We start from the raw sequence: 27,999 nt of genomic DNA on the forward strand, positions 1-27,999 counted from the left end.
ACTGATACATGCCGCAGGTTGACTACATAAGACCAAACATCGTGTTGTACTGTGTAGTGGACAGTAAGTATTACGAGTCACACTGACACATACCGCAGGCTGACTACATAAGACCAAACATCGTGTTGTACTGATTGTGTGTGGACAGTAAGTATTACGAGTCACACTGACACATACCGCAGGCTGACTACATAAGACCAAACATCGTGTTGTACTGTGTAGTGTGTGGACAGTAAGTATTACGAGTCACACTGACACATACCGCGAGTCACAGCGCATGTGTTGCGCCGCTCCCCCGCCGTCACCGTTCATTTGTAAGACGGCCGGCCTGAGATGTTTGCCAACTTCTCCCGTTCCTATTTTGATTCATCTCTCAGGAGAAGCCACGAGAACATTATTTACGTGCCGCATTAAGGTACATTGTAGCTCTTAGTGAAGTGGCCCCTTTGGCTTTTTCCGTCACATAATTTAGATTAATACGTTTCGTATTTTGTGCAGCACAGCTAGTAAAGAAATCTTTTCTCAAAATAAACGGCACGTTCTTCTCGGCTTCAGCTCAGGAACGCGTAGCAATACCAGACTAAATATTCAAATTGGAGTTTTTTTTATTACTACTCCTCACGGATCTTTCAATGATTTTGTTCTCCAGATTAGTTAGATACTAAGTTAATTATATCATGTTTTACTACGTCAATGTTCCAACAACATTCTTTTGCTCTACAGAAGAAAAAAATGTGTTTCGCCCTTACCATTGTATATGGTGAATAGTGAGTGGAACAATGCTTAAAAACAATTTGATATTTTAATGAACAGTGTTAAATCTTATCAAATCCCAAACCAACGGATAAGGTGTATCACTTATTAGATGTTTGGAGAGATACACCCCGATACATGTAACAAATAACAACACTTCAACGGTTGAATATGGATTTGACGTAGGCAAGATACCTAATTAGATGTGTGTGTGTGTGTGTGTGTGTGTGTGTGTGTGTGTGTGTGTGTAATTTTAATTAAAAAAATAATCACAAAAAGTACTTGTTCCCCCACGACTCGAACACAGATCTCACACTTGCCGGGTGAGTGCGCTACCACTACACCACAGCCCCCATACTTTTTATGATTCAATTATTCTGTATTTGGCCATACATAGATTTGTATTAGAAGAGCTCTTACGACTTTAATAAAATATTTACTACTACTAAGCCATAATAACCAAGGAATACACAATACAGTATTATTATTTTGCAACCAGGATACTCCTAGTATAGTGTTGATTCATCTACGATAAGAAAATGGCATTTTGTGATCATGTTACTGACAGTGCAGGAACCGAGAGTCAATTTGCATTGTATTTTAACAAACATTTGATATGACTTTTCTTAATTAATAAATATGCCTTTTATTACGAGTGTTTCCAAACATTTCACAATAAATTACATGTATATGTGTACACTGAATTTGGATTCCTTAGACATTGTGGGACAGCGTATTTACAGTAGCTGAAGTTCAAGAATGGGGGGCTGGATATTAGCTTGACTAGACGATACTGATTAGGTATACTAGTATAAATACTTATATCATTCCTAGACTGGATCGAGGAAATAGTATGCTGTTCCGAACGTGGATTGGGAAGCATGAACATGTACTTTACTGTATTTTGTGTCATCTTCACATCAATAGACTAGTATACCTAAATCAGAAAACTACAAATTGAGTTTAGGGTTATTTAAAAAAATTTAGATTCCCGTGGCACTTAAGATTATGCTATACTTGAAAGCTCTATTATAGGTTACGTAGAAAACTCATGTGTTAATTTTCTTCAATACGGACAGTATTATAGCTACAGTATATAATGTTAATTAATAACATGACTTCAGAACAAATATTGTGGAAAATTTAATTTTAAAGACAATGATTATATACGCTACAAGTTGCGACGGTTAAGAACATTCGGCATCCCCGAATGGGAGAGAAAAAACTGCTTAACATGTATTTTAATGGAGCTACTTGTGCTGATGTACACTTAGACGTTCGCAGACGACGAATCGTCTGTGGCGTAGGTCGCGTCCTTGCAAATCGGTTAGACATCCGAGTGGAAGCGCGTGCGTAGTCAAGGAAGGAAATGGGCAGAAAAACGACACACACACACATCCACTATAAATTAGTCCACAGCAGATTAAACTGGCACGTCTGTGGACGTCGCAAATTCCTGTGTGAAAAGCATTTACGATCAAGTAGATGAAAAAGTACTTTATATAGTATTCTGTGCATAAAATGTATTTTCCTGTTGTTTGTTTTACAAGCGCTGATTGTGTTACTAATAGTTGTAAAGTTACCGCAATTGTTATTACGAAACTGTAATGGTTACTAAATTTAACAAGTGGAAAATCTTGTAGACCGTTATGCGCTGTTTATTCCGATTTGTTGCCGACTCCGAAGATCACAGCTGATCTGGGAGCGGGCCCGCTCGTCTCTACCGGATTCCTGGGCCGGGTACCGCGCGTGCCGTGTTGTGTCGACCGTGGCGCCGTCTACCCGGTCCAGGGCTGTAACTACTGGCGGAGCATTCGTCTTGTGACCCGGGTCCCGAATCTAGAGTGGCCGGGGCCTCAATACTCCGGCTACAGTCCGATCCCATCTCACCCACGACTGTGCAGATAAACTGTACATGGGCTTCTATAGTTGGTGCTTAGCAGGGATATACAGTACACCAATATGCCGCAGCTTGCAAAAATGATAGATTTGTGTCAAACTCTAAGCAACCGTATCAGGACTGTTCATTTCGTAATGTAACTGATTCTCTACTTAGTTATGTTTGGAAGGATCCTTGGACAGGTCTCTGACGTACGAGAACCGGCGAAAAGGAACAATGAAGATATACATATTTCCTGATATTTATTTTAAGTAAATAAAAAACAGTTAAATAACTATGTTTCGAGTGGTGGTTCAATCGATAGATGCTTTGTCATATGTAAACATAACGCGAGTGGTAAGCTTCCACCGTAGCATAGAGATAAGGCTGAGGCTGTAACCTCTCGAGGGCAAGGATTCCGTTCCCGAGAAGATCAATTAAAGTTTACAAATGAGTTTGGACCGTTTTCTCTTAAACATTGTTATTATGACTAATTAATATGCCAATACCGTAACAAATCTATTTAAAAGATCAAAGAAAGTCTGAAAATCGTGCGTTTTTCGAGCTTTTTACTTAATTCTGCACCTGCCTAGAAGAGATAGTATTATGCACCAAACTGGGTAGTAAGATAGTAAATTTGTGTAATAAGTAAACACTTTACTTCAAAATTACGTTATGATATTTGTAATCTGCATAGTTAACTGTTTTACCAAAAGGTATGTAATATCAAAATTTTAGACAGCAAACAATCAATAAAACTTATTTGGCAGCACGATTATTAATACATTATATCAATTCTTTACGTGTTAATATTTAAGTCTTTATACTGAACAGGTTGGTTAATCGATCCATCTGATCGATGCACCCACCAGTCGCCACTTGTATTTATTGAAGTTGTTTATGGTACATTAAGGTGCGTTCACATTCTTATCTTAGAAAGATTCAAAATTTAGAAATTTTCAGAATTTAAATTTCAATATCTCCATCAACTTTGATTTGATTGTCACTTATCTTAAAGGGAACGGGATCTAAGATAGGGAGAGTTGTTATTTCAATAATACAAAGTCTTCAACTAAAATTTTTTCGAAGACGTTCCAGGAGATGTGTTCGCTTAGGTAAGGTAGAACTTAATTGTTCAGCAGAAACGACATTGTTATCTGTGGTATGTACAAACAAAGGGATTTGTAGTGTACGTGTACACCAAATGTGTGATCGAGGGCTTTACTTGTTGATAATACTTCAATAGTCTTCTTAGTTTAGACTGATTATAACTAGCGCCATTTTCAAACTCGGTTTAACATCTGTTGACCGAAGATGGCTCCTAAAGCTAGGCCGAAATATTTCAAGAATTTAATGATGCAAGGAATGTTTCGACGAGGTGTGAGCAGGAAAATCTAGATCTTAGTTTTTTCAACAGTTTAAAATTCGCAAAGATTTTCTGATCACGTTCTTCAGCTGCTTAACGTTTTCTGTATTTTTTAAGAATCCCTATGAGGTGTCTCTTTTCGCCGGTATCCTATGAAATACCTCAATGAAACAATCTATGAAATAATCATTGACAGATAGTCCGATTTCAAAACTGTGGAACTCCAGAATGCATGAAAACTAATTTCAAAAATAAAAAATGCCGATTGCAGATGTTGAATTCACAATTTTAGTTAAATGAAATTTAGAGTATTCATTTAAGACTACTGGCAAATATTCATTTATCAGAGAGGGAGCCTTGAACTTGAGACATATTATTTTAGTGTCATATTGCCTTTAGTGAGAATAAAGAATAATTGACCACGTTTCTCTGGATTTTACCAAGCATAAAGATATCGCTGACATTAGTTGCAATCTTTAAAGGAGAAATTAGCTGCTGACTACTGTTCTGAAATACAGGAGCAGAATAAACTCCACGTAGAAGCGTGTATGATGCCATAAACTTCTGGGAGTATGAAATGTTGTAACAGTCTACACTGAGATTATTACTACTCTCTTACAAGACTTGGCTCCTTTCTCATTGAGCTCAAGTTGATAAAAGCCTTCCTGTAGGTCGAGCCTTGAAAATACTATTAATCCATTTTTAGACCTTGCTTTATGATACTAATGAAAATTGTCTTAAAACAGTAAATTTGTTCTGAGATTGATTTTCAAGAGATTTTATACAGAGAAGCTGGCTTATCGTCTTCAGAGAACATTTCGTTTGAATAGTTTGATTTTTTTGCAATGGACGTTAATAAGACATGATGTGTCAATCACACAATTCAACTTACCATTTTCAAAGTGGTCAATGAGCAAGAGAAGGTAATTTATGCAGTTAGCCTAATTTGTCGAGATTTGATTAATCCGCAACGCAAGATACTGCGTTCCCGATTTATGACGTCATCTTTGACAGCATAAAACGAATAAATTCGACACCTAAATCAGCTGATTGAACAATTTCTTCCGTAGGCTACGCCCAATTCAAAGTGGTGTCAGACAACGTGGATCAGATCGCAACAAGTTCGTTTTTCTGAACTGATTTCATGTGAGTTCCAAATAAATATGTATTCAAACTACAATCTATCTACGAACTCGTAATTTGTTTTAGACTCTGAAATTGACTTCTTTAGACAATTGGGAAGCTTATCAAAACCCTTCAGCAGGCATATAAACTTTTGAAGTAAAATAATTAGCCAATTTTTAGTGCCACATGATGGTACCTACATCGAAAGGTGATTGTTTTGCAATCTATGTATCCGACTAAGTTGAGAAGTAGTGTCTTCTTCCATTAAGTCATTTTGTGACCTTCAATAGAACATCATAGCTATCAAAAGTTTCGCCCATCTATTATAACATTGTACCAATGCAGGTGTTTCAGGTTGTCTTTGAACACACTGGGGTTTATTCACTTCAAGGTATCTTGTCTCAGTTTTTGTGAATTTCAAAGGTTGTAAATTATATTAATTATACTTTTAGTGTAGGCCTACAAGTTATTTCAAACCAACTGATTTGCTACTAAACAAAACAAACGTTTTGTAATTATCTCAATAAACCAATGTAGGCTACAGTGAGCCTCTAAACAATAGCATGCAAAACAAACCTATTCCACGCTGCCGCGCCCCGGCGTTTCGCTTCTCAGCAGGCCGCGGCAGCAAGCGGTTGGCGCTCAAAGGGTCAATGATTGGCTATGTATGTAACATGGGGGGGAGGCAAATATTACATTGCCTGCAGGTGGTAGATATGTTCTTGACAGTTACTACTAGTTGTACCGTTATGCTATCGAGTGATGAAATTGACCTTCGGCAAATCCCTCAATATGTCGCCATTCTGTAACTGGATGCATTTTAACTTCTTCAGTCCTTGTGGATAGAGTTTGAACTGAGTTTATATGTAAATATACTGCTCCAGAACTGAACAAGTACAGTTAATAGATGAATATTCCTATCATTTTGGAGGCCTTTTTTGTGTAACGGTAGTGTTGCTCTTGGCAGGTTTTTGAAAATCAGATCTCCCGCGCCGAACGGTACACACACATATCCGGTTTTCACATATTGTGATTAATGGACAGTCAAAGCACATTTAGAGAATTCCCCTCTGCAGATTATATCCTGGATGTAAAATAGCGTAGGAAGATCACAATTCCTATGGCTCCAAATCTTTCCTCAGTCCCAATTTCTCCCTTACGGATCTGGTTGAAATTGCATTTTGCGGGTATTCTGGTCTTTTGCTGATGAAAATGCATCGTCTACATCCTAATATATTGTCTAGGAACCAGTTTTCATCGCATAAGCACATGCCTAATATAAGTAAGATATCGGTTGTTGACTGCATTAATTGTGATGGAGGTCGAAATGGGGGGTGGGGTATAAAATATCAATGAATGAGTTTTTCTCGGATATATTTTCAGCTTGACACGCTTAAAACTAACAGTCAGACACGATCGCAATAGTTATATCACCGCCAGTCAACGAAATAAAGATAATGAAAGATTTATCTTTACTGCGATATAGTCAGTCTTCATACGGTTGGTTGCCTGACACTGATTTAACTTTGGTTGATCACATAAGAGATTTCAATTTAACGTGGATTCCGAACCAAATGAGTTTTGATTCGATTTGATGATTCTACTTTACTATATAGCTAAACATGTGTTCAGAGTACAGAATAGATAAACACAGAAGTCTCATTGGAACACAGTACACTGTGTGATTCCACAGCCAAGTCTAGGTACCGACCAAACACAGATGTAGTAATTATTTTTGCTCTTACAGCATCAAAATTACAATTAATAATAGTATATTGCTTGTTTCAGTAATTCACTTATTTAGACCAAAACGACGGTGTTTAGTTAAGCCTACAAATGTTAGGAATACGAATGAGAATTATGTAAACTCGCGTTTTATTTGGCGTTTATCAACTGAAATTACAATAACATTATTTACCTTCTTGTCGTCTATTTTGAGTTTGTTGCACTGCTCAAGACTAGTGTGAGCAGATAGAATATGGTTAATACATACGAATAAGCACTTAAACCTCTCCAGATATCATACCTAAGACGTCTTAAGTTATTTATGTGATTTCGTGTTTATAGTTTTTCTTGCCTAAAAATAGAATCAGGTGTTAAGTACCAACAGAAATAGAAAAGAGCGGGTTAGTACCGCGCTACCAATCTTACCAACTGCACAACACTACAAAACAACAGATGTATGAGTCAGTCAGTGTCAGACGCGCCGTAGCCTTGGTCAAGGCCATTCAAGGCCGTCGACCTCCCCCCCCTCCCAGCGCGCCCACCGTACTCCAACGCAAATCACTCACTTTTATTTGCATATCTCCCGGAATAAACGTATGCAATCCAAATTGGCTGGCAAGGATTATATGCAATTCTACAGTTTATAAAACGCCCCTAATGCATTCAAACCGTTACGTTACAGAGACGTTGGGCGTAATTCCGTCGAAGATAATTGTGTTTTTCCTCTCAGTGAATGTTTTTTTGGGCGTAATAAGCAGGTGTAAAGCATTTCATTAGTACTCTACCTATTGTTACTTCGTAATGATAGCACTTTCAGAACGTTTCATCACAACATTCTCATCCGAACTCGACACCCATGAACGATTATTTATAGATCAGTTGCGTTGGAAAATACTTAGTATACACACTTAAATATATTATGCATAGTGTGTGTTTGACATACACTATGCGCGCGCCCGCGTTCTTTTTAAACTTCTAACTTTTCAACAAGCAACAATTAGGCTAAATATCTCTTATATTTCTGGTAACATTATCAGATGTTATAATCTGTTTATATCCTCCAGTTGAATACCAGACACTTCAACATCGCTTTAGTTAAATATATAATCTAGTAAAACATGGTTACAGGTATTTTAAATATATATATTATACAGCATTATACACTGAAGCATATTGTAACGGAAACTAAAGAAATATGTAATCCATTTAGAGCTAAAATGGCATACTTGACACATTTGTATACAAAGTAGTGTATTCATTTACGAAGCTTTTACTTTCAATTTTTAAATGATAGTAGGCCAGATATAGTTTTGTCCATTGAATTTTAATTATTTTTAGTTGTTTTTGTTATTATTTAATTTTTTTGAGTTTGGGTTGTATTTCTTTTTCTATTCCTTAATAAATAAAGGAATGTATTAATGAGCAGTTCTTTGAATTTTAGTTGACTTATGCAATATTTTCATTTGTTATTAAGAAAGAAGAGAGCCAACTATGTCTAACCGCAGACTAAAGATGTATAGGTTTGATCCTCTGTGGCCTAACGATCCCCAAATTTACTTTGATGACTGAAGTCTGGCCATATTCAAAACTAAAACAGATGTTGAGACATTCTTCCAATAACGTTTAATAATAACAAAATGGCAGTATCTTTTTTGTATTATATAATTCTGAATCAATGCTTGCGTGCTTAGATATCTTCACTGCTTTGGCCCTTCGACATTGCCATTGTAGTCCAGGAGGCGAGAACAATTTGCATTGTGTAAGAACAAAACATGTTGTTTTGTAAAGTCGACAGAAGAATTCTCCTAAGAAAGAAATCGATCGTCAGCCGTGCTAGATTCATCGGGGAGTTCACATGGCAAAATATGTAAAAAAATTTAAAATTATTTAATTAATATATATAATTATGATAACCTTGATAGCAAAATAGAGAGAAATTAAAGGACAACAAATGAAGTTTTCGGAGTACATTTATATTTTCAGTAAAAAAATCAGATATTACTTTAGGAAGTACGGTCTTTAATTGTGTGTAATTATATAATCTATAAAGTATAACTAAGAAATCAGAATGAAATAAAAATTATCAAATTTTCTTGCAGTACACCAAAGGACATTAGCTCAATTTTGAGCTAGTTGGTAATAATCAATACTAATCAATCATCACTAATAAAATTTCAAAACCCAACACATTACTTTTCCTCACGTCACTCAGTGCACAATGTCACTAGATCATTTCAGTGTGTAAGTGTGTTCGCAGACACTGCGACCTGACCACGTACATTGCAGCTTGGGCCAGTGGTGCCTGACTGAGTGGCAGACAGACAAGCCATGCTGTGTGACATGCTCCACATTGTAATTGTTCGCAGCCATGGTGACGTACCAACACATATACTGCAGCTTGGGCCAGCGGTGCCTGACTGAGGGGCAGATGGACAGGCCATACTGTGTGACTTGCTCCACGATGTAATTGTTCGTTCTATATGCAACCATGGCGACGTGCCAACACATATACTGCAGCTTGGGCCAGCGATGCCTGACTGAGTGGCAGACTGACAGGCCATGCTGTGTGACATGCTCCACATTGTAATTGTTCGCAGCCATGGTGACGTACCAACACATACACTGCAGCTTGGGCCAGTGGTGCCTGACTGAGTGGCAGACTGACAGGCCATGCTGTGTGACATGCTCCACATTGTAATTGTTCGCAGCCATGGCGACGTGCCAACACATATACTGCAGCTTAAGCCAGCGGTGCCTGACTGAGGGGCAGATGGACAGGCCATGCTGCGTGACTTGTTCCACAATGTAATTGTTTGTTCTGTTTGCAGCCATGGCGACGTGTCAACACATACACTGCAGCTTGGGCCAACGGTGCCTGACTGAGTGGCAGACTGGCAGGCCACGCTGTGTGACTTGCTCCACCATGCCTTGTTCTGACCACCATCGCCGCAACATGGAAGTCTGTGGCTCCAACAACCGAACTTATCATTCGTGGTGTCATATGATCAAAGACTCATGTGCCACCGGTTACGTCATCGAGACCCAGTCCTCCGGCCACTGTCCTGCAGGTAGGCCACTGACATTCATCTACCTCTCTCGATATAGATTTTTAGACTTTGTACACAAAATACACATATTACATAGTAAGACTAAAATCATTGGTGGATTAACTTTCTTGGGCCACTACACCCGAAACAATATGTGGTCTGTGGTCTCCCCAAATGTGTGTTTTGTAAAAATTGTTTTACCATAAGGTAGAACAAATTATTTTGTAATTCTTATGAAAGATATTTTAAAATATATAGCACTTAAATAGAAAATACTTTATTTATACATGAGTCTATAGCAAAGTAATCAATATTAGTCACTGTGCATTTTCCTACTTAAAATGAAAATTCCCCAATACCATTGTCTAAGTGCTTATTAAATGCCATTTCTGCATTCAAACTAGTCACAAATTATAATTTGCTTAAACTATCTAGTATGCGGCCTGGGCTTAGTGAGCCTATATTGGTAAATCCACCACTGACTAAAATTAAGACCAGAAAATCTATGTATAAATAATAGCCAAACTTTCTATACCCATGAGTTACAATATACAAGAGAAAAATCTCCCTTTGGTGACCCCCTCCCCCTATGCTCTACAGGTTAGCCCAACTCCAATCTCTTAATAAGTTTGCAGGTGTGTTCCTATACAGTATAGTAAATATACAACATACGTTTTATCCCTCTACTCAACAAAAACTTTTGTCAAAATTGGTTTACTTTTCAAAATGGGGGTCAGGATAACCCCTCATGGGGACCTTTTGAGCATTGCCAACCCAGGCTTTTAATGACCAAATATGCAATTGTACATTTTTATTTTAATGGAACAACTATAGTACTATTACCCCACACCCCTTATCAAGTCATTTGGCAGTATTTTCTGATCCTTCTAAAGTATATGGGGAGTAAAATTTTGTTGAGGGGTTTTTAAATAACAGACACATTACAAAATTTGGTCAAAATCAGACACCTTTTTATAATGGGGGTTGTTGTACCCCCCAAAGTGGTAGGTGGAGTGGGTCACCAAACCTGTTTGTCTTTTTAGATAAAGATATTGCACTGATTTGGATTTTCCAAGAAAAAGTGTGTACCGAAAATATATTTTTTTAAATTTATAAGGTTATTTATTATTATTATTATTTTGGTTATGTTATTTATATTTTGAAAAATCTGAGTTTAGTATCCATACATACTTCAAATTCTAACAGTTTTAAAGATGGAAATATTTCTCTGTTATTAAAGTTTTAGTTTTTACCTCTAAAAATTTATTATATCCACCTTTATATTAATGACCTGTTTCCTTGCAACAATTCTATGTTTAAAGCCCATTACTGAAGCTGGATAATTTGAAAGGATCATAGAATTTGGGATATTTGCCATCAATAAATGTTACAAAACTTATATATCACGTGTCATGAGCGGTTAACTGTCTTCAGGTGTCAAACTTTGCGACACAGGTTATTCAGGTATGAGGTCTCCTACCTATATGTGCCCATCACCATATTATTTTACATTATTAATTTCTGAAAACACTTGTTTTGTTTAACTGTCTTCTACAATATTCTACCCAAAAAACCGGAAATTATACCAATTTTTCCTTACTACCCAACAATTTAACATGATAGATCAAAGCCTTATCCTATCGCTGTTCATAACATAAGGGGATGCATAATGTCTCTTTACACCATAAGTGGTGTTAGGGTTTGAATTTAAAATGGGATATACCATCAGGTTTTTCTATGATTATAATCTTAATTATAGAACTGTCTCAGAAAAAGAAAAGAATTTCAATGGTTCAAAAGCTCTTTAAGTATGTTTGCACATATTAAATTCTAAGAGCTTATATTCAACTTATGTTACTACAAGTTAGTTATAAGGTATTTTGTTTACTTAAGGGGGTTCGGTGTGCCCTATCCTTCCCATGTTAATTAGGCCAATTTTTATGTACCTTTTTCTCAGAAACCTTTAAAGCTATCATCATCAAACTTTAGGACAATACTATTTAGACCTTTGATAACATTTAGAGCGGAACAAAGTTAAAAAAAAGAAGTTTTTATTTAATTTGTTGTAAATAAAAAATGTATTAATTTTTTTGTAAAATAATATATACATATAATTTTTTTAATAAAAATTTAAAATAGATTTTTATAATGTCTTCCGCTCTAAATGTTAACAAAGGTCTAAATAGTAGTAGCCTAAAGTTTGATGATGATAGCTTTAAAGGTTTCTGAGAAAAAGGTACATAAAATTGGCCAAATTAACATGGGAAGGATAGGGCATACCGAACCCCCTTAATGTATCAGCCCAGTCAACGAATGATTCTAGAAGAAAAGTGAATAAGGGGAAAAAACAAATATGAGACATTGTTCAGAGTACCTGGTAGTATAACATACTAAAATTTCTCAACCTTAACTGAGAATTACTTCAGTTAATGCGCTCTTCTCGTGTTGTTTGTCATAAAGTCCAATGTTGTTGCAGAGGATCAAGGGGAGCTGATGGCCAATACAGTGTTGGGAGGTAAACACTCGTAGCCTTTCGGCATTCCTCAACTCGACTGAGACTTACTGTCAGACTGATTGATGCGCTCTTCTCATGTTGTTTGTGATAGAGTTCAAAACGACGGTGGTTTGATGGCACATTTTGTGACTCCACTTAATTTTTATGTTTCTCATTTCGTTCCCATAATAGATGATAAACAAAGTGATATGTATGATGTCAAAAGACAAATAATATTCTTTATAGCACAAACAATCAAATAGTATATATCATGTAGAATTGATTCTCTTTGTTGTATTACATCGTATCGTAATAATATATACCATTATCTTTTATATATATTATATAAAGATCTATTTTTTATTAAGTTTACAAACGAAAATATGACTCTGAAGTACATCAAATCAAAAGCAAAGTATATGGAAACAGTTGTAAGATTTTAATAACTGTAAAACCTATCGTAACACATAATCATGTGTTTATTTTAACCTCAAATTGTCTTAAAAATCACACAATCATTAGTTTTTGCCTTCTTCAATGAATTAAGAGTGTATCCTAATATTGATTTATATTATTCTATTTATACAAACTACTTTAAAAAATTCTAGTAGTTCAGTTAATTTCTTGAACAAAACTCCTATCTTAGTTGTTTTTAACACTTAAAATAACTATCATGCTCTTGTATGTCAAGGTGGGGAAACATACAAGCACAATGAACTTGGGTTAGTCCACAAAGCAGACAAAGATGTTGCTCTAGTTTCTTTTTTTTTAATTTCAAAAATTGTAAATTTAATAAAAAATAAATAAAAATATTGCATTTTAGTATAATTAATAAAACTTACATGAAACTTTTACCCATTAACTAGAAATTAATTTTGTTCTTTATTTCATCAACTTAAATATATACTTATAGATATAATTCAAATGTGGGGAAACATACAAGAACAATGAACTTGGGTTAGTCCACAAAGCAGACAAAGATGTTGCTCTAGTTTCTTTTTTAATTTCAAAAATTGTAAATTTAATAAAAAATAAATAAAAATATTGCATTTTAGTATAATTAATAAAACTTACATGAAACTTTTACCCATTAACTAGAAATTAATTTTGTTCTTTATTTCATCAACTTAAATATATACTTATAGATATAATTCAAATCAAACCACCGTCATGCAAAGCTACAATGATGATTTTAGAATGCAAGCAATATTTATCAATAATCAAAATAATTTATAAGATATTCCTTGGATGTTATAACAAAGACTTTTATGTTATATTAATTTAGCATTGTTTACTCTGAGTTCTATAATGATATGATTACTGTTTCACAAAATATTTTAATGATTGTAAAGTAACTTTAATCATTGGAGAAAGATCATTAACACGGAGAGAGTATTGAACTCTTCTCAAGGGTAATATTTGTCGTTATTAGTTTAAATATTGTTGTCATTACATTTGATGTATAATCTATTGCCGTATAGTATATACCATCCACCTTACTTTCTTTAATGCTACAAACTGTACATTTCATTCAGACCAGTTTGTTTTGCTCAAAACCAAGTGAAAAATCAGCATCTAGTTATAAATATATTAACTCAAGTAAGTACTTAACAGGTGTATTTTAAGTAAGCCAACGTATTGACATGTATTTTAAATTATTTAAATTCCAACATATAGTTCTTTTATTTTTAGAATTTGTCATTTTTTAATAAATGCTAGTAAAATGAGAGAAGTTAAATTCAGAACTAAGAGCTGGCTGAATTGGTGGTCTTATTGGTGTTAACCCTATAAGAACAGTGTTAAACTTCAAGCACTTTTATACTCTTATTTTTAATCATACAACTATGGGAGATGTCTCCTTTTAAAGATTGAATTAAGATTCTTCCAAATTCTATTTTGCTATATTTATTGGTTTGTAAGAAAAACATATCAATAATTTTATACTTAATCGTTTGAGTGTTCAAATAATATACGCTTTACAAGAAAACTAAAAAAGGTATAGATTAATAATATATTTTAAAAACAAAATATCCCCCATAATTTTATGACCAAAGTTTAACATTGTTCTTATAGGGTAAAGCAAGATCATCTCTTTACAGCCAACTCTTAAATAACTGTACAGGAGTATATTCTTAATTCAAAGGATTTTTTCACATAAAAAAATTGCACAACTTGTACAAATGCCCAAATTGTTGAATATTTACCTTAGTAACTGAATATCACAAAACAAATTTGTAATAAAAAATGCTATGGAAGTCCAATTAGCCTTCACATTTATTAATTGATCAGAAAGCATCTACTTTGTGAAGAGGGGAGTTTCCTAGGGATTCAATCACCTGTATTCCCACTTTCTGATTGAATAATAAGTCAGTTGGTTTCTGTATGTCATTAGAAACTTTTTTTATACATTACAAGTACTTCAAATTTTAATGTTTGCCTTTAGAACAGAAAAATAAGTGTTAAATACTTATACTTTGAAAACATTATTTTATTACATGTTTTTATATAAAAAAAAACACATATTATTGAATACTATGTTAATGAAACATGAAAGCTAATACAGTTACAGTTCTTGAATGAACTCTATGAAAGTAAGTAACCATACAAGAATATTAGAAGTTATTTTTCACTTGGCTTGTAATCAGTTAATTTAAAACTATTTATTGTCTTATACAAAATCTGTTCTATATTTACCTGTCACAAACTATAAAATGTAAGAAACACTTCAGTAAATGATACCAATCATATCAAATAAGTTATAAATTTACAATCACTACTTGACTTAGTGCAAAATTTAATAATATCTAAACTGACAGATAAATATGGAACACCCATTTTTCATATGATAATCAGAAATAGATGTTTATTGTGGAAGTGTTTTAGGTGTAATAATCAACTAAGGACTGATAAACCAAAGAGATAACAAAAACAATCAGTATTGTCCTACTGTTAAATGCAGTAATATTGTCCTTTACGTTGATAAATATGCATTTTGTTACGTTATTATTTATGAATAACACATAGATATACAAATAAGATAATTAATTTATATGTACAGCTATTTTCTGTATACAATTGTTTAGTTCAATAAGAATATATTTTCTGAAGAGAGCTGGAAACCTGATGGGTCCTACTAGTTCGATGATTGAATGTTTTAGTCCCAAATTTCATTAAAATGTGTTATGAATATCATCACTAGAACTAACTATCAATGTTTCTGAATCAGGTGTAGTAGAAAAAATGTGTAGTAGTTAGTTTTTTACTTATAGTCTGAGAGAAAAGAATCCAACTCACATTGCATAGCACACAACCGTCTTTTTGAAAATGATAAAGGAACTTCTCTAAGAAATCCAGCATTAACCTACTAGACAAAGTCCTTACTATATATGTCTGAAAATGGTGTTATGTACTTCAGTTCGTTTATAAACCATACACAATCAGGAAACAACCTTATCTGCAAAATTCCTATGATCAGTATTTCTAAGATTAATTTTGCAGACTTAAATAAAATTCCTACAGTGAAATTTATTTTTTATTTACTAATTTTGTGTCTTGCAATATGTACGTGTCTCAATAGTCAATATTAAAACAATTCGACACTTGTGTTTTAAAACACATCTTTTCCACTTTTTCGGTTTAATTATCTACAATTTAATATTCAATATTTTTAAAATTGAAAGCCAAAAAATTAGAGTTAATTGTGAGTATATCCCAGCAGTTTGATCTTAAGCTTGTAATCATTAATGTCTCTCATATCTTTTTCCATTTTAGCTGTGTAATAGAGCACCTCCTTAAATAATCAAATTTTAGAGTTCTTAAAATATTTTATCCCTACATGAAAGATTTAATTGACAGACAGTGTTGCTCCCCTGCCTTCATATTTTGTAGTTTATTTCAAGATATAAGTAGAATACCGATTTATACTAAGGATAGGACAGCTGCCAACTCGTACATGCAAGCACACATCTACACTTAAACATATATTTATTCATAGGTTAATTAGAGTTCTAAAATTATTAAATATACTGTCACATAGTGCCACCTTTTATGTACATTACTAAAGTTAAAAAAGTAAAGATGTATTTTTCTTTTTAATTTAATTGTACATTCATTGTAAATAATATTAAATTTCTATAAAAGCGCTTTGCCGATAAGTAATTCATACTTTTCAAAGGCATACAACACATAAACTTTGTATTATTAAATAGCTAAAATAAAGTACAACTAATGAAATAAGTAGAATGTAATAAATATAAAACAGAAATTATCATATTATTATTTAGAACAGAATAGGTATTAAGAATATTTCTTTTTTTAAGATTGTCTTTATGGATTACATAAGCAGAACACCTTTTCCAGCATTTTATAATACACTTCAGTCTGTAGCAAAAGTAGTATTGTAATTTAAACATGTTTGTAATTTAAAATAACAAGATAGATAGCATTGTATAGTGTCTGTTTTTTCTTTTTTTTATTACATTCATAACTCAAATTTACGTTTTATGGTTCTTGTATAACTAAGAGTAAAAAAAAACACATATATATTTAAAGTTCCAAACTTTTTATATACAATTTCACAAAAACTGTTATTATAATATTAACAGACATAAACAATTGCCAAATGTCTTTTAACTGTGAAAAGTGTTTATCACTGCACAGAAATGTATTGATAAACAATATGTTTGCTGCTCATTAAACCAATTTCAAAGTAATTATAGCTTCTATAAAAAGCTACAATAATTTGAATCAAAAGCTAATGTATTTTGTGAATCAAAATACGACTTCTGTTACAATTAATCCAATATTGACAAAAAAAGTATAAAATATTTGTCACTTCAAGATAAGATTATATGTTTTTTTTATCTTTTTTATATTTAGGGCAGTTGTAGCTAATAAGAAAATGTTAAGACAATTATTTCCACCACTACCCTTAACTGTGCTTAATAAAGCAAAATCAACTATACAAACTTACAGTATTGTATCTTGAACCATTTATAAATTTTAAAGTAAAATAGAGTTAAACTCTAAACAAAGTAGAATAGTACATACAATATATTCAAGATAGTCCTTTTCCATAATTTTTGCTGTAAGCATAGGCATATCTAGGATGAGCTAATGGGAGAGGGAATTTACCACTACCGAAAAATCTGGGAATTTTCCAAACCTACCAGTTATGCTACAGGCCGTGGGCATGCCCCCCCGGAATATGTTTAAGTGCTATAATATTCAAAATTGCAAGTTTGAAAGCCTTCTGAGAGTATATTATTCTTATTCATGCCTCTTAAATGGTTACAAATTATTTCAAAATTATTGGTTACCGCCCTATAACATATAAAGATAATAGAAACGTTAATTTAAACGGATTTATAGGAGCTCTGGAAAATTGCTATATCTTAAGAATTACAAGTCGCATCCTCTATATTTAACCTTGAATTTATAGATTATAAAATGGGCTTCCTAAATATATGTCTTTTACTTGAGATTTGGAAGTGTATATTTATTCAAATAACATGTGTTATACATTTAAATTTTATTTATTTAAAACCATTCTATACATGTTAAATGTGTTTAACCGATATATATATATATATATATATATATATATATATATATATATATATATATATATATATATATATATTAAATTATATACTGATATACTGTATATAAAACTACAAAATTATATATAGACACATGAAATGTGTAACAGTATTTTTTTTAATATCTGAGCAGTTTGACATCCGGCGGATAAAGACATGTCAGACCTGTGGCAACCGTGATAAACTAACACAGAGATAGACAATACAAACTTCTAGTTAACTATTTACAAAGCATGATATTTTGTTACATTGGTTATCTAATTTCGGGTTTTCATACTCAAAGCTATCATACTAACACATGTAAGCTATTGGTAAATAAAACAATAAACGCAGGTTGCACAAATATAAATTGACAAAAAATAAATCAATTTTCTTTGGAGATTTTCACGTTGTGTTGTTCATAAAAAAAAGGCTCTAATACCATATCATATATTATTTTTGGTTACAGTTTAAGACAAACTATTATAGATCTGACACTATGGACATGGACTCTTCATTCTGAAACAAATACAGTTTTACTGTCAGTTAGCTGTAATAGACAAAATATCAAAACAAAGTAAAACAAAACTAACTAGGAACATGGTTCGATTACAAGTATAATTTCAGTTTCTCACAAGTTAAAAACCACCTTGAATATTTTTGTCAATGGGAGTTACAACCTCCAAACCCCTCCCCCCTGGATATGCCTGTGGATGTGAGGGCCATACTTACTGAATTTTACCAGAGTAAATAAAAAGTTCCTGACACAAAACGGTGTTTGAAATGTTTGTAATCATATTTCAATGTCCACTTAATTTATTTCACTTCATTATTGCAATAGTTATACATTTAAAACAGAATAGACAAAAATATACAACTATATCTATGCTAGATAATTATAAATATTTTTTTACAAAATTTACTTTTTTATAAATAACAGGAATCATCCAGCTTTTTTCAGAAAAATTGTAAATCATATGTAATATATCATTTTGTATATATAGTTTATCTAATGTGTAAAAATAGCCTTAAGTAATTATAAATAATACTTTATTTTACTACTTTAGTACAACGTTTAACTTGATTGTATTTATCTTTTATATTTGTAAATCATTGAAAACAATACAAATATTAAAAATTTAAGCATTCAGTGAATTTGGTAGAACTAAAAGTAAGATACACGCATGGCTTCCATTGTATTGGTAGTGCAGATCCGGACTAAATGAATAAAGTTGAAAGATGTGTGAATTGTCTGTTGTTTAATGTATTTTTAATCACAGATTTAAAATAAATAAACTGTGCAATTAAAACTTTTTTACTATTTCTCCTTTCTTACTCAGTTTGTTTCTTTGTTACATGCAGGAAATAGAAAGTGGATTAGAGTAATCATCCACCAGGTCATCCAAACATATTCTATTTGCTTAAAAGCTGGCTGTAATAAAATTAGCCTGAGTTTTTTTCCACTAAGAACAATGTTAAACCTCATGCAGTTTTACGCTCTTAATTTAAGTCATAAAATTATGGCAGATGTCTCATTTTAAGTATATAAGTAATACACTTCTAAACACGTTTTTCAATATTTTTATGGCTTATTCAGAAAGATATCTCAAACTTTGGTGTACTGTATCATTTAAATATTCAAAAAGTATACAATTAAAAAATAACTAAAAAGCGTTTGTATGCGTATTAGTTATAACTTTAAAATTAGACATCTCTCAAACACTAGAATTAAAAATAAGAGCTGCATGAAGTTTAACATTGCTCTTATAGAGAAGATCTCAAGGTCATATTACTACAGCCAGCTCTTTTAGGTCATTACTGAAGATGGGCGATTGTAAAAGGTAAAAGGTTTACAGACATTTTCCATAGTTAAGTGTTACAGAAAAATATACAATATTTCTAGAAGCGGAATCTGCGCTCTTCTTCAGATATGAAATCCTAAAACAAGGTTAAGAGCAGGCTGTAATGAAACAGCCTTGAGTATTACCCGATAAGAAAAATATTTAACTTCAAACATGTACATCTTTATTTTTGGTCACAGAATTATGGGAGGTGTCACATTTTAAAGGTATGATTAATGCGTATCCAAATACTTTTTAGTCTTTTTTTGTAATTTTATACAGAATATTTAAACTATGATATACTAACGTGTTTGAAATTTTTCTGAATAACCAATGTAAAATATCAAATAAAATAAAAAGTTGGATATGTATTGATCATGCCATTAAAATAATAGATCTTCCATAGTTCTATGGCTTAAAATATCGGCATAAAGTTGTTTGAACGTTTACATTGTTGTTTTGAACTAAAAATGTGCCGCTTGTACAGCCAACTGTTAAGGAACACACGGTGATAAACACACCAAAGTCAAGTTGTACTTTAAAATTATAATCATTTATTTGAACCCAGATCCAAGTCCAGAGAAACGTGAAGAAAAAATGCTGTGCTTCTAACAACTTGAATGTGTGCAAGTATATGTTTATGTTTTTAAAATACAATTTTATTGTTGTTATCTTAGACTTTTATGTGCTTATAATAATATGTTTAAGTTGTATATTAATTTCATTTGACAACTGGAGAGGAAGATAAATACTATAAACTTCGAAGTGTTCTGTTTTTCTTATTTGCACATACAATCAAAATGGCCTTAATGCTATTCTAGATTTATGAAGTTAAATTAATTAAAGTTATTGCAGTCCATTCAGAAATTTACCAATAACATTATTGTATATGAATATTTCAGTAATAAGTGAATATCCATAAAAATAAACTAATTATTGGTTTTTATTAATTTAAAGGCTAAATAAAAAGTGGCATACAGTAGATAATTTGCAAAAACCATTTTTAATAAAATATATGAAAATTTATATGTGAAACTGTTGTTTTAAATGGTAGTCTAACTTAAACTTAGTTTAGGTAGCAGAATAATGAGCAATTATGTATTTAATCCTATATATGTTTGAGCTGAGGTAAACAAATACATAATCAATATGTATTTGCACCCATACATAATCTATCATAATTAATTTTTCTTATAAATTTTAAATTATTAACTTAGTTTTAAACTATTTAAAAAAATAGTTACATCCAAGCAACAGTTTTTACTGAACTGTCTACATCAATTTTCATAACCATTGAGCCTTGCTACAATCACCTGATAAGACTCAATGATGTCGAAACTGGTTGTGGGTTGCCACAAAATATTCTACATGGTGCAATCCAATGAATTCAAAACCGGTTGTGGTTGCCATAGAGAATTGTACCAAAAATCTTAAATGTAAAAATTATTACATCCCTGAAGTCACAACTCATACATATTTATTTTAAAACACATTCTTATCTACAGCTGTATTTTTATTAGCCAGCCTACATAATTGCTAGAATAATTCATTCTTTAAATGTTTATAAAGCTTCATGAATTGAACAATTAACAATTTATTTTGTATTCGGAAAAATTATCTTAAGATTAATAACTGCACTTTTGAAGATTAACCCAACCAAAACCCCATTGCATTATCTAAAATATGTATTATTTATTGACAAAATTTTAAAGTTTCCATTTAAATTAATGATAAACACTATGCATAAGCGGACAATTTCCTTAAAATAATTGTTTGTTCTTGAAAGCATACTTGTAATATGCATTTACATGATATTTGATCATTAGTAGCCTATAAATAGCACTATAATATAGTATATATATTATATCTATGTTCTCTTTAATTTGAGTGCAAAACTAGACTTTTCCAATTTTAGATGCTTAAGTGGATATTTCCATTTCAAATTTTTTTTTCTCTCTTTTTTTTTAAGCCTCAGCTACACAGCTATGTAGGCTTCGATGTTCACTGGTTTATCTCGTGTCTATACATGATTGGCCCTCCCCGGGATTTGAACCTGTGATCTCTCAGTTAGAGAGCCGAGACTATAACCATTAGTCTACGGAGGAGGATATTTTTTAATTTAATTGAAATATTAAGAGATATATAATTTATAAAGTATAACTGCAAACAAACGTTTTATTTCTCATGTGTTTCTGTCATTGCTAACATTCTTTGTTTATCACATGTATTTCAAAATAAATAGTTTCTACTTTGATTATCATTTAATGATGTAATAGATTTTATTATGTAATAAAAATGTAATGTAAAATTATTATAGTATTAATTTAGTAAGCCTAAAGTGTTGAGGTATTTAATTATTTTATAAAAAAACTGTAATCCTATAAATAAAAATATATATTTTGTGCTCGATTTCTAGAACAAGAGGTGATGGAACTATAACCTTCAGGAGGTCTGTGGAGTACGGGGTTCTCTCGAGAAAAAGAGAGGTCTGTAGGTTCTCTACCTGATAATTTTGAAAATATGAAGTTCCAAAACGTTTTTTTTAAGTATATACAAAGTCCAGGGGAAAGTTTTATGTGTAAACCAAAGTATTCACTTTTCAAAGAAGGTACCAGAATACCATTCTGTTGCATTACTCCTCAAATCGATCACTTCTTATGTCAATACCAAAACTATCATAAATTTTGTAGAAAAGACAGTACAGCTAGTAACTTTAAGATCTTCAACAATTTGTCTATGCCACAGATCATTTTGAGGCCCTTACTGACACAGGTTTTTTCAGACAATTTTACTGGGGCCGGGCCCTGCCCCATATGTCTATTTGAAGGGCCCAAGTCAATGGACAGCATGGTGGCAGGACATGACGGGACCCAGCCGAATATCTTTTCCGGGACCCACAAAAGCTGAGTACGGCCCTGATCTTGTGTTACATTTTCTGCTTTCATTTAATGTGTTTCATAAAATGATGGTTTATTAAGATATTACCATAACCCAGCAGGATCACTGCTGGCTGGTTTATACCCTACAATTGAACCTATCACTGGGAACAGCAAAAACCGATGTGACACTTAAATCTTGGCAACCTTATGTATGTCCAGGAGCGGCACATCACTAACCGCAAATGTTGAGATTCTGTCGTGCAAGGGTAATTTGATAGGTCTAGTCTACTAAGAGAGATGACTGTTCGAATTGGTGGGGTCTGTTCCCTAAGTGTCAAAGGTTCTTGCTAGCCTCAACATAAAGGTGTGCCACTCCCTGCCTGATTTGACTAGAGGGGCTAGTTCAGAGCTTGCAGTCCCTTCTTTCGAGGCAATATGACAAGATTAGTGCCCTAAATTCTTCCTCATGGATCTCGATAGGAGACAGTGCCTACCCCAAACCTTACACATCCAGAATATCCTGTCACTCTGGAAGCAGCGCAAAGGTCCTTATAGGGCTAATTACAATTTCTAATTCTAAGAGCTTCTTATCCTAAGAGAACTCAAAAAATCAAAGTGCAAATTATTTTTATTTGGGGAATACATCAATAGATATTATTACGACAAAAATATTAGCTTAGTTTAAGGTTAAGATTTTTTTACTTTGAAGAAGGATTGTGTTTCTACAAATATTAGGACACCGAAATACTAAGTATTCTCTTACCTGGAAATTCCTCCCTCACCCTTTTCCATATGCTTGAGTCCCTCTCTCTTCTTGTTTTTCTTCTCATATTTACAGTTGAGTTGTTTTCCATAATGGAACAGTCAATTAATTATAAATCTATTCGTCTGCTTGGTATACTAGCCCACTTATATTATCTTAGTTGTTATGATAATCAAATGAGATGGCTGCAACAAACAGCAGAATACTCACTCCTGATTGGCCCACTGTTTTGCTCCTGATCTGTTATTGGAATTTTCCAGTTTTACATCAGCCCCATTTTAAAAACACAAATTGAAGGAAATATGTATTTTTGCCCATAATGTATTCTGCTATTCAATCAGGTGTGCCACCATTATTAGAAACTAGTTTACCTTAACTATTTAACCAAAAAAGTTGAATTGTTGACATCTGTACTCCTATTTTTTAAAAACATCATTGGACAACTTTAGATGCTTATTGCTGAGCTGTAACAAAGCCTATCACTCATGGGGCTGATAACATTTCATTTCTGTATGTCTGTCCACACAATACCTTGAAAACGAACTGACCTATGGACTTAAAATTGTGCGCAAAGCTTAATTTCTATATGAGGAACACTCAGTTTGATGATGACGCATGTCACTCCATGGCATTTGGCTGAGCGTTAGCGAATATTTTTACATTGGTCTTATGGGTAAACATGATGGTAATGAGAAAATAACAGAATAAATAAATGTTTAAACAGACTCAATACACCTATAAGAGATTCAAACATGTGACATTAACACATGTAACCTAACTATCCTTACATGTACAGCAACATTTTATAGTGATTTGGTCATTTAAAGGCTTTTATTATTTAAACACTGAAATGAAACCCAATTCAATGAACAAAAATGTATCATATGCCAAAAAAATGCATTGAGGAATTTTGTAAGAAATTTTATTTCTGCAAGAAATAGTTCTATACTGCTTCATTTTTGTGTCAACTTCTTTTTTCTATGATTATTTATATATTTATCTGTCTCCATGGCATCTCAAGAATAAAATGAGTTATAAATTCAAAATTTTGCATTCAACCTCAGCAAAGCCTGTTATGACATGTGGTGTGGCGTACTTTTCTAACAATAGGTTTCCACATACATGAGCATCTAAATAATTTCACACATTAGCTTCCATCTATCCTCTTAAACTAGCATCTAACAATCCTCGCACTCTAGCCTCCAAATAACCTCAGGCATTATTCTCTATCTATCCTCACAAATTATCCTCAAACTCTAATTTTTTTGAGAATAATTTAGAGTTATTATTATCCTATGTAAAGCTTATAGGGGACTTTACTTAGAAAATCATTTCTAGGATGGAATAATTCTAGCAGTAAATAAACCTTGCCTTTATTTAGAAACAGTGAATTAAATAAGAAATTATTTTGAATTAATGGAATTGAATAAGAGGGATAATATTAGGATATTAAGATTTTTTCATTAACATGAATTCTGAAACCATTCCTCTGTTTCTGTGTGTTTGAAAGTTATCCCAGATGAGAATAAGAATAAAAGAGTATAGAGGAGGCTAGTAAAGAAGGGCATCAATGAAGATGACTGGTGCCCCGTTTTTTAAATAAATTGTTGTAGTTAAAGTGTACAGTCTGACATTAATCTAGATTTCCCAAAAGTAATGTTCTGGGCCGTTTTGAAAAAAATTAATTTACCTGCATGCTTCAAAATTTACACAGTTGTTTTAAACTAATTGGTGAGTACATTCATGCATTTTTATGATATGACAATAAGTTTTTCTATATTAAAAAATATTTAAAAAATGTAAGATTCAAATTATTTTTTTATATAAGATTTAAACTTTAATATTTCTTTTAATAACGGAGATATTTATAACTAATTTTATGAATGTGAAGCCCTATTCATGTAGAATAAGCCCCTAAAATTTGAAGCCATTAGGCTAAATTGTTTATGAAATAATGGTACCAACTTAGACCAATGTTCTCCCATTTAAATAACATGGGGACTGCAAAAGATAGATGCGCCCCCTAATAATAGTGAGGACATAATGTTGTTTACCACGACAAAGGGTGTTGACCCTCACTTTCTGCCAGTGGACATTGTAGTGTCTTTCACAATAGCGGCTTCCAAGGTATAGCCATGACACATCTGAGTAAACTGGTTTAGCTTGTTTTCTTGAGGTCTGGTTATAGTCCTGATATATAAGGAGATATTCAGTACATAACCGCAGACATTGCAACATGAGGTCCTATTTGGTGAGTTATTTTTCGCAATTTTATAAACTTTTTTGTATTTAGTACACATTACTTTCTCCAACTATTGTAATAGTCATTTAGTGTTAATTTAAAAGTATTGTTGAAAATACACCTTAATCCTAATTTATAATCTTTTACATGTTAAAATTAATAAGTTTTTCACAAAGCATGTTGGTAAATGTGTAAAATAAAAAAATTACTGAATCATTTCTAATAAAAAAATTTGATAAGCCTTATTATATTCAGGCAACATATTTTATTTTAGGTAAAGAGTACAAAGACTTTTTATAAAGAAACCAAAAACTTTAAAGAGTATTTTTAAGCTGGAGTATTTATTTTTTGTTGGGAAAAGTCATTTAGTGAAGAACTTGTTTACTATCTGAAAAGTTAATGAAAACTAAAGTAGATATTTACTGCTCATCAGTTCTACTTTACAATACACTTTATTGATTTTTATATAAAAATAAAACCCTCACTATATATTATATTTCAGTTAAACAAAATAGACCCAATGCAGCTGAATGTAATTAACCTAGGTCTGAAAAACAAACTACCAAGTAATTGTTTCAAATAATATTTATTTGAATATATTACAATTTATGTAAAAATAAAATAGTCAAATACTTGATATAAATTATTATGTATCAACAATCTACCCTACTGATATGCAATACAAAGTCTTAAGACATTATTTAATCTTAAGAAAAAAGTTCTTAAGATTAATTTGAGAGTAGTTTATCAAACTAATCGTAATCATCTAGAAGAAATAATGAGGCAACAAAATAAGTTTTTTGAATGCTGCCTATTGTGTACATATAGATAAATCAATTCTACATTTTTATAAATAAATATGTTAAGTTATTAGTAGAATGATGATATTACAGATGATTTTATAAATAATATTTATCAAATGGTTTTGGGAGACTGACCCCCTTCCCTGAGTATGCCGTTGACATTAAACAGCTCTAAAATTAATAACATGGAAAAATTATAGAAACAGTCATAGATGCACTCTGTGGTGAAGTTTTATTCAGTAAATAAGTCCTGATGTAATGTGATCAAACCCCATTATTGTAGCATACCTCAAATCTTCATCTTCAGCTCTGTGATATTCTTGGTCTATATCAACAATATAATAACTCCTGAGATATTACCTTTTTTGCAGTCATATGGTTTGTGCTTCTTCCGACTGCTGTGGCCTCTCAGGCATACGCTTGAATTTTTTACCTACACTTCTTCTGTCATGAAGTTTGATTTTAGAGTTTGATTCACCATATATTAATCTGCCACTGCTTAATCTCGTGTCTTAAGTTGTTTTGAAACTAAAGATGTGGATACACTCCAATCCTCAAAACTAGTGTTGTTCAATTTCTGAACATGGTGAATGTCAAAAATTGTATTTTGCTTTCAAATTGTCCATCATAAATAATAACTTTTAAACCAATTATTATTAACACATCTGACAGATAGTTTTATTTGTTTCAATGTAAAAAAATATGATCATAGAAAATATTATCATTTTTTATCGATTCATCATCTGTTAATGATGTTTGTCACACCACAATGACACAATACTCAAAGATCAAAATACAAATGTTTAAACCGAGTGATTAACAAACAACTTCAATCTCTTAGGATCACAGGAGCAGTGGAGAGGAAATTATTTTCTGAATTATACAGCACTGGACCATAAAGTAGAGTAATCAGTAAGGTAACAAATTGGGATGGGAATTTATTCTTTAGATATACAATAGAATGTTTAGTAGGGCCCCCCACCCCCCCCCCCCCCCACCCCCCCCCCCCCCCACCCCCCCCCCCCCCCACCCCCCCCCCCCCCCACCCCCCCCCCCCCCCACCCCCCCCCCCCCAATGTTTTATCAGTATTTAAAATGTTAATATAAAACTTGATAAAGGCTAACAATTCCTTTAAAATATGTTTAATATTTTATTTAAAATTTATCATAAACTATATTGCCAAAAAGTAAGACACTTGTTAATTTTTATAATTAATCATTAGTTTAAGTTTTAATTTTTGTTTAGATTTTAGTAACTATTACATGATTAATTTTATTTCAGTTGTTTTTTTTACTATTCTGTAATAAATTCGTTGCTTTGAATTACCCAGAGCCTTATTTTTTCTATAAACACTCCATCCCATCAATCACTCAATTGACTGACACTGTTGGGAGATTGTGTGATGTGAAAGAAGGAAAATATCATTATGTGTAATCAATATGTGACTAAAAATTATGTACCTACAGTCAGTACATGAGGGTTTGAAGATAGTTAACAGGATA

The 27,999-nt window shown here is 32.4% G+C and overlaps 1 protein-coding gene across 1 annotated transcript in view; it reads left to right on the forward strand.

Annotated features, from left to right (window-relative positions):
- LOC124355069 (follistatin) overlaps positions 1-15,221 on the forward strand; it is a 125,974-nt gene extending 110,753 nt beyond the window's left edge. The window contains exons 5-6 of the mRNA XM_046805997.1: positions 9,677-9,916; positions 12,372-15,221. Of these exons, the coding sequence (XP_046661953.1) occupies positions 9,677-9,916; positions 12,372-12,424 (293 nt within the window). The 3' untranslated portion in view covers positions 12,425-15,221. The remainder of the gene's footprint in view (positions 1-9,676; positions 9,917-12,371) is intronic.
- Positions 15,222-27,999: the final 12,778 nt, after the last annotated feature.

This window comes from Homalodisca vitripennis, chromosome 2 (genome assembly GCF_021130785.1).
Source record: "Homalodisca vitripennis isolate AUS2020 chromosome 2, UT_GWSS_2.1, whole genome shotgun sequence".
NCBI lineage: Eukaryota > Metazoa > Arthropoda > Insecta > Hemiptera > Cicadellidae > Homalodisca > Homalodisca vitripennis.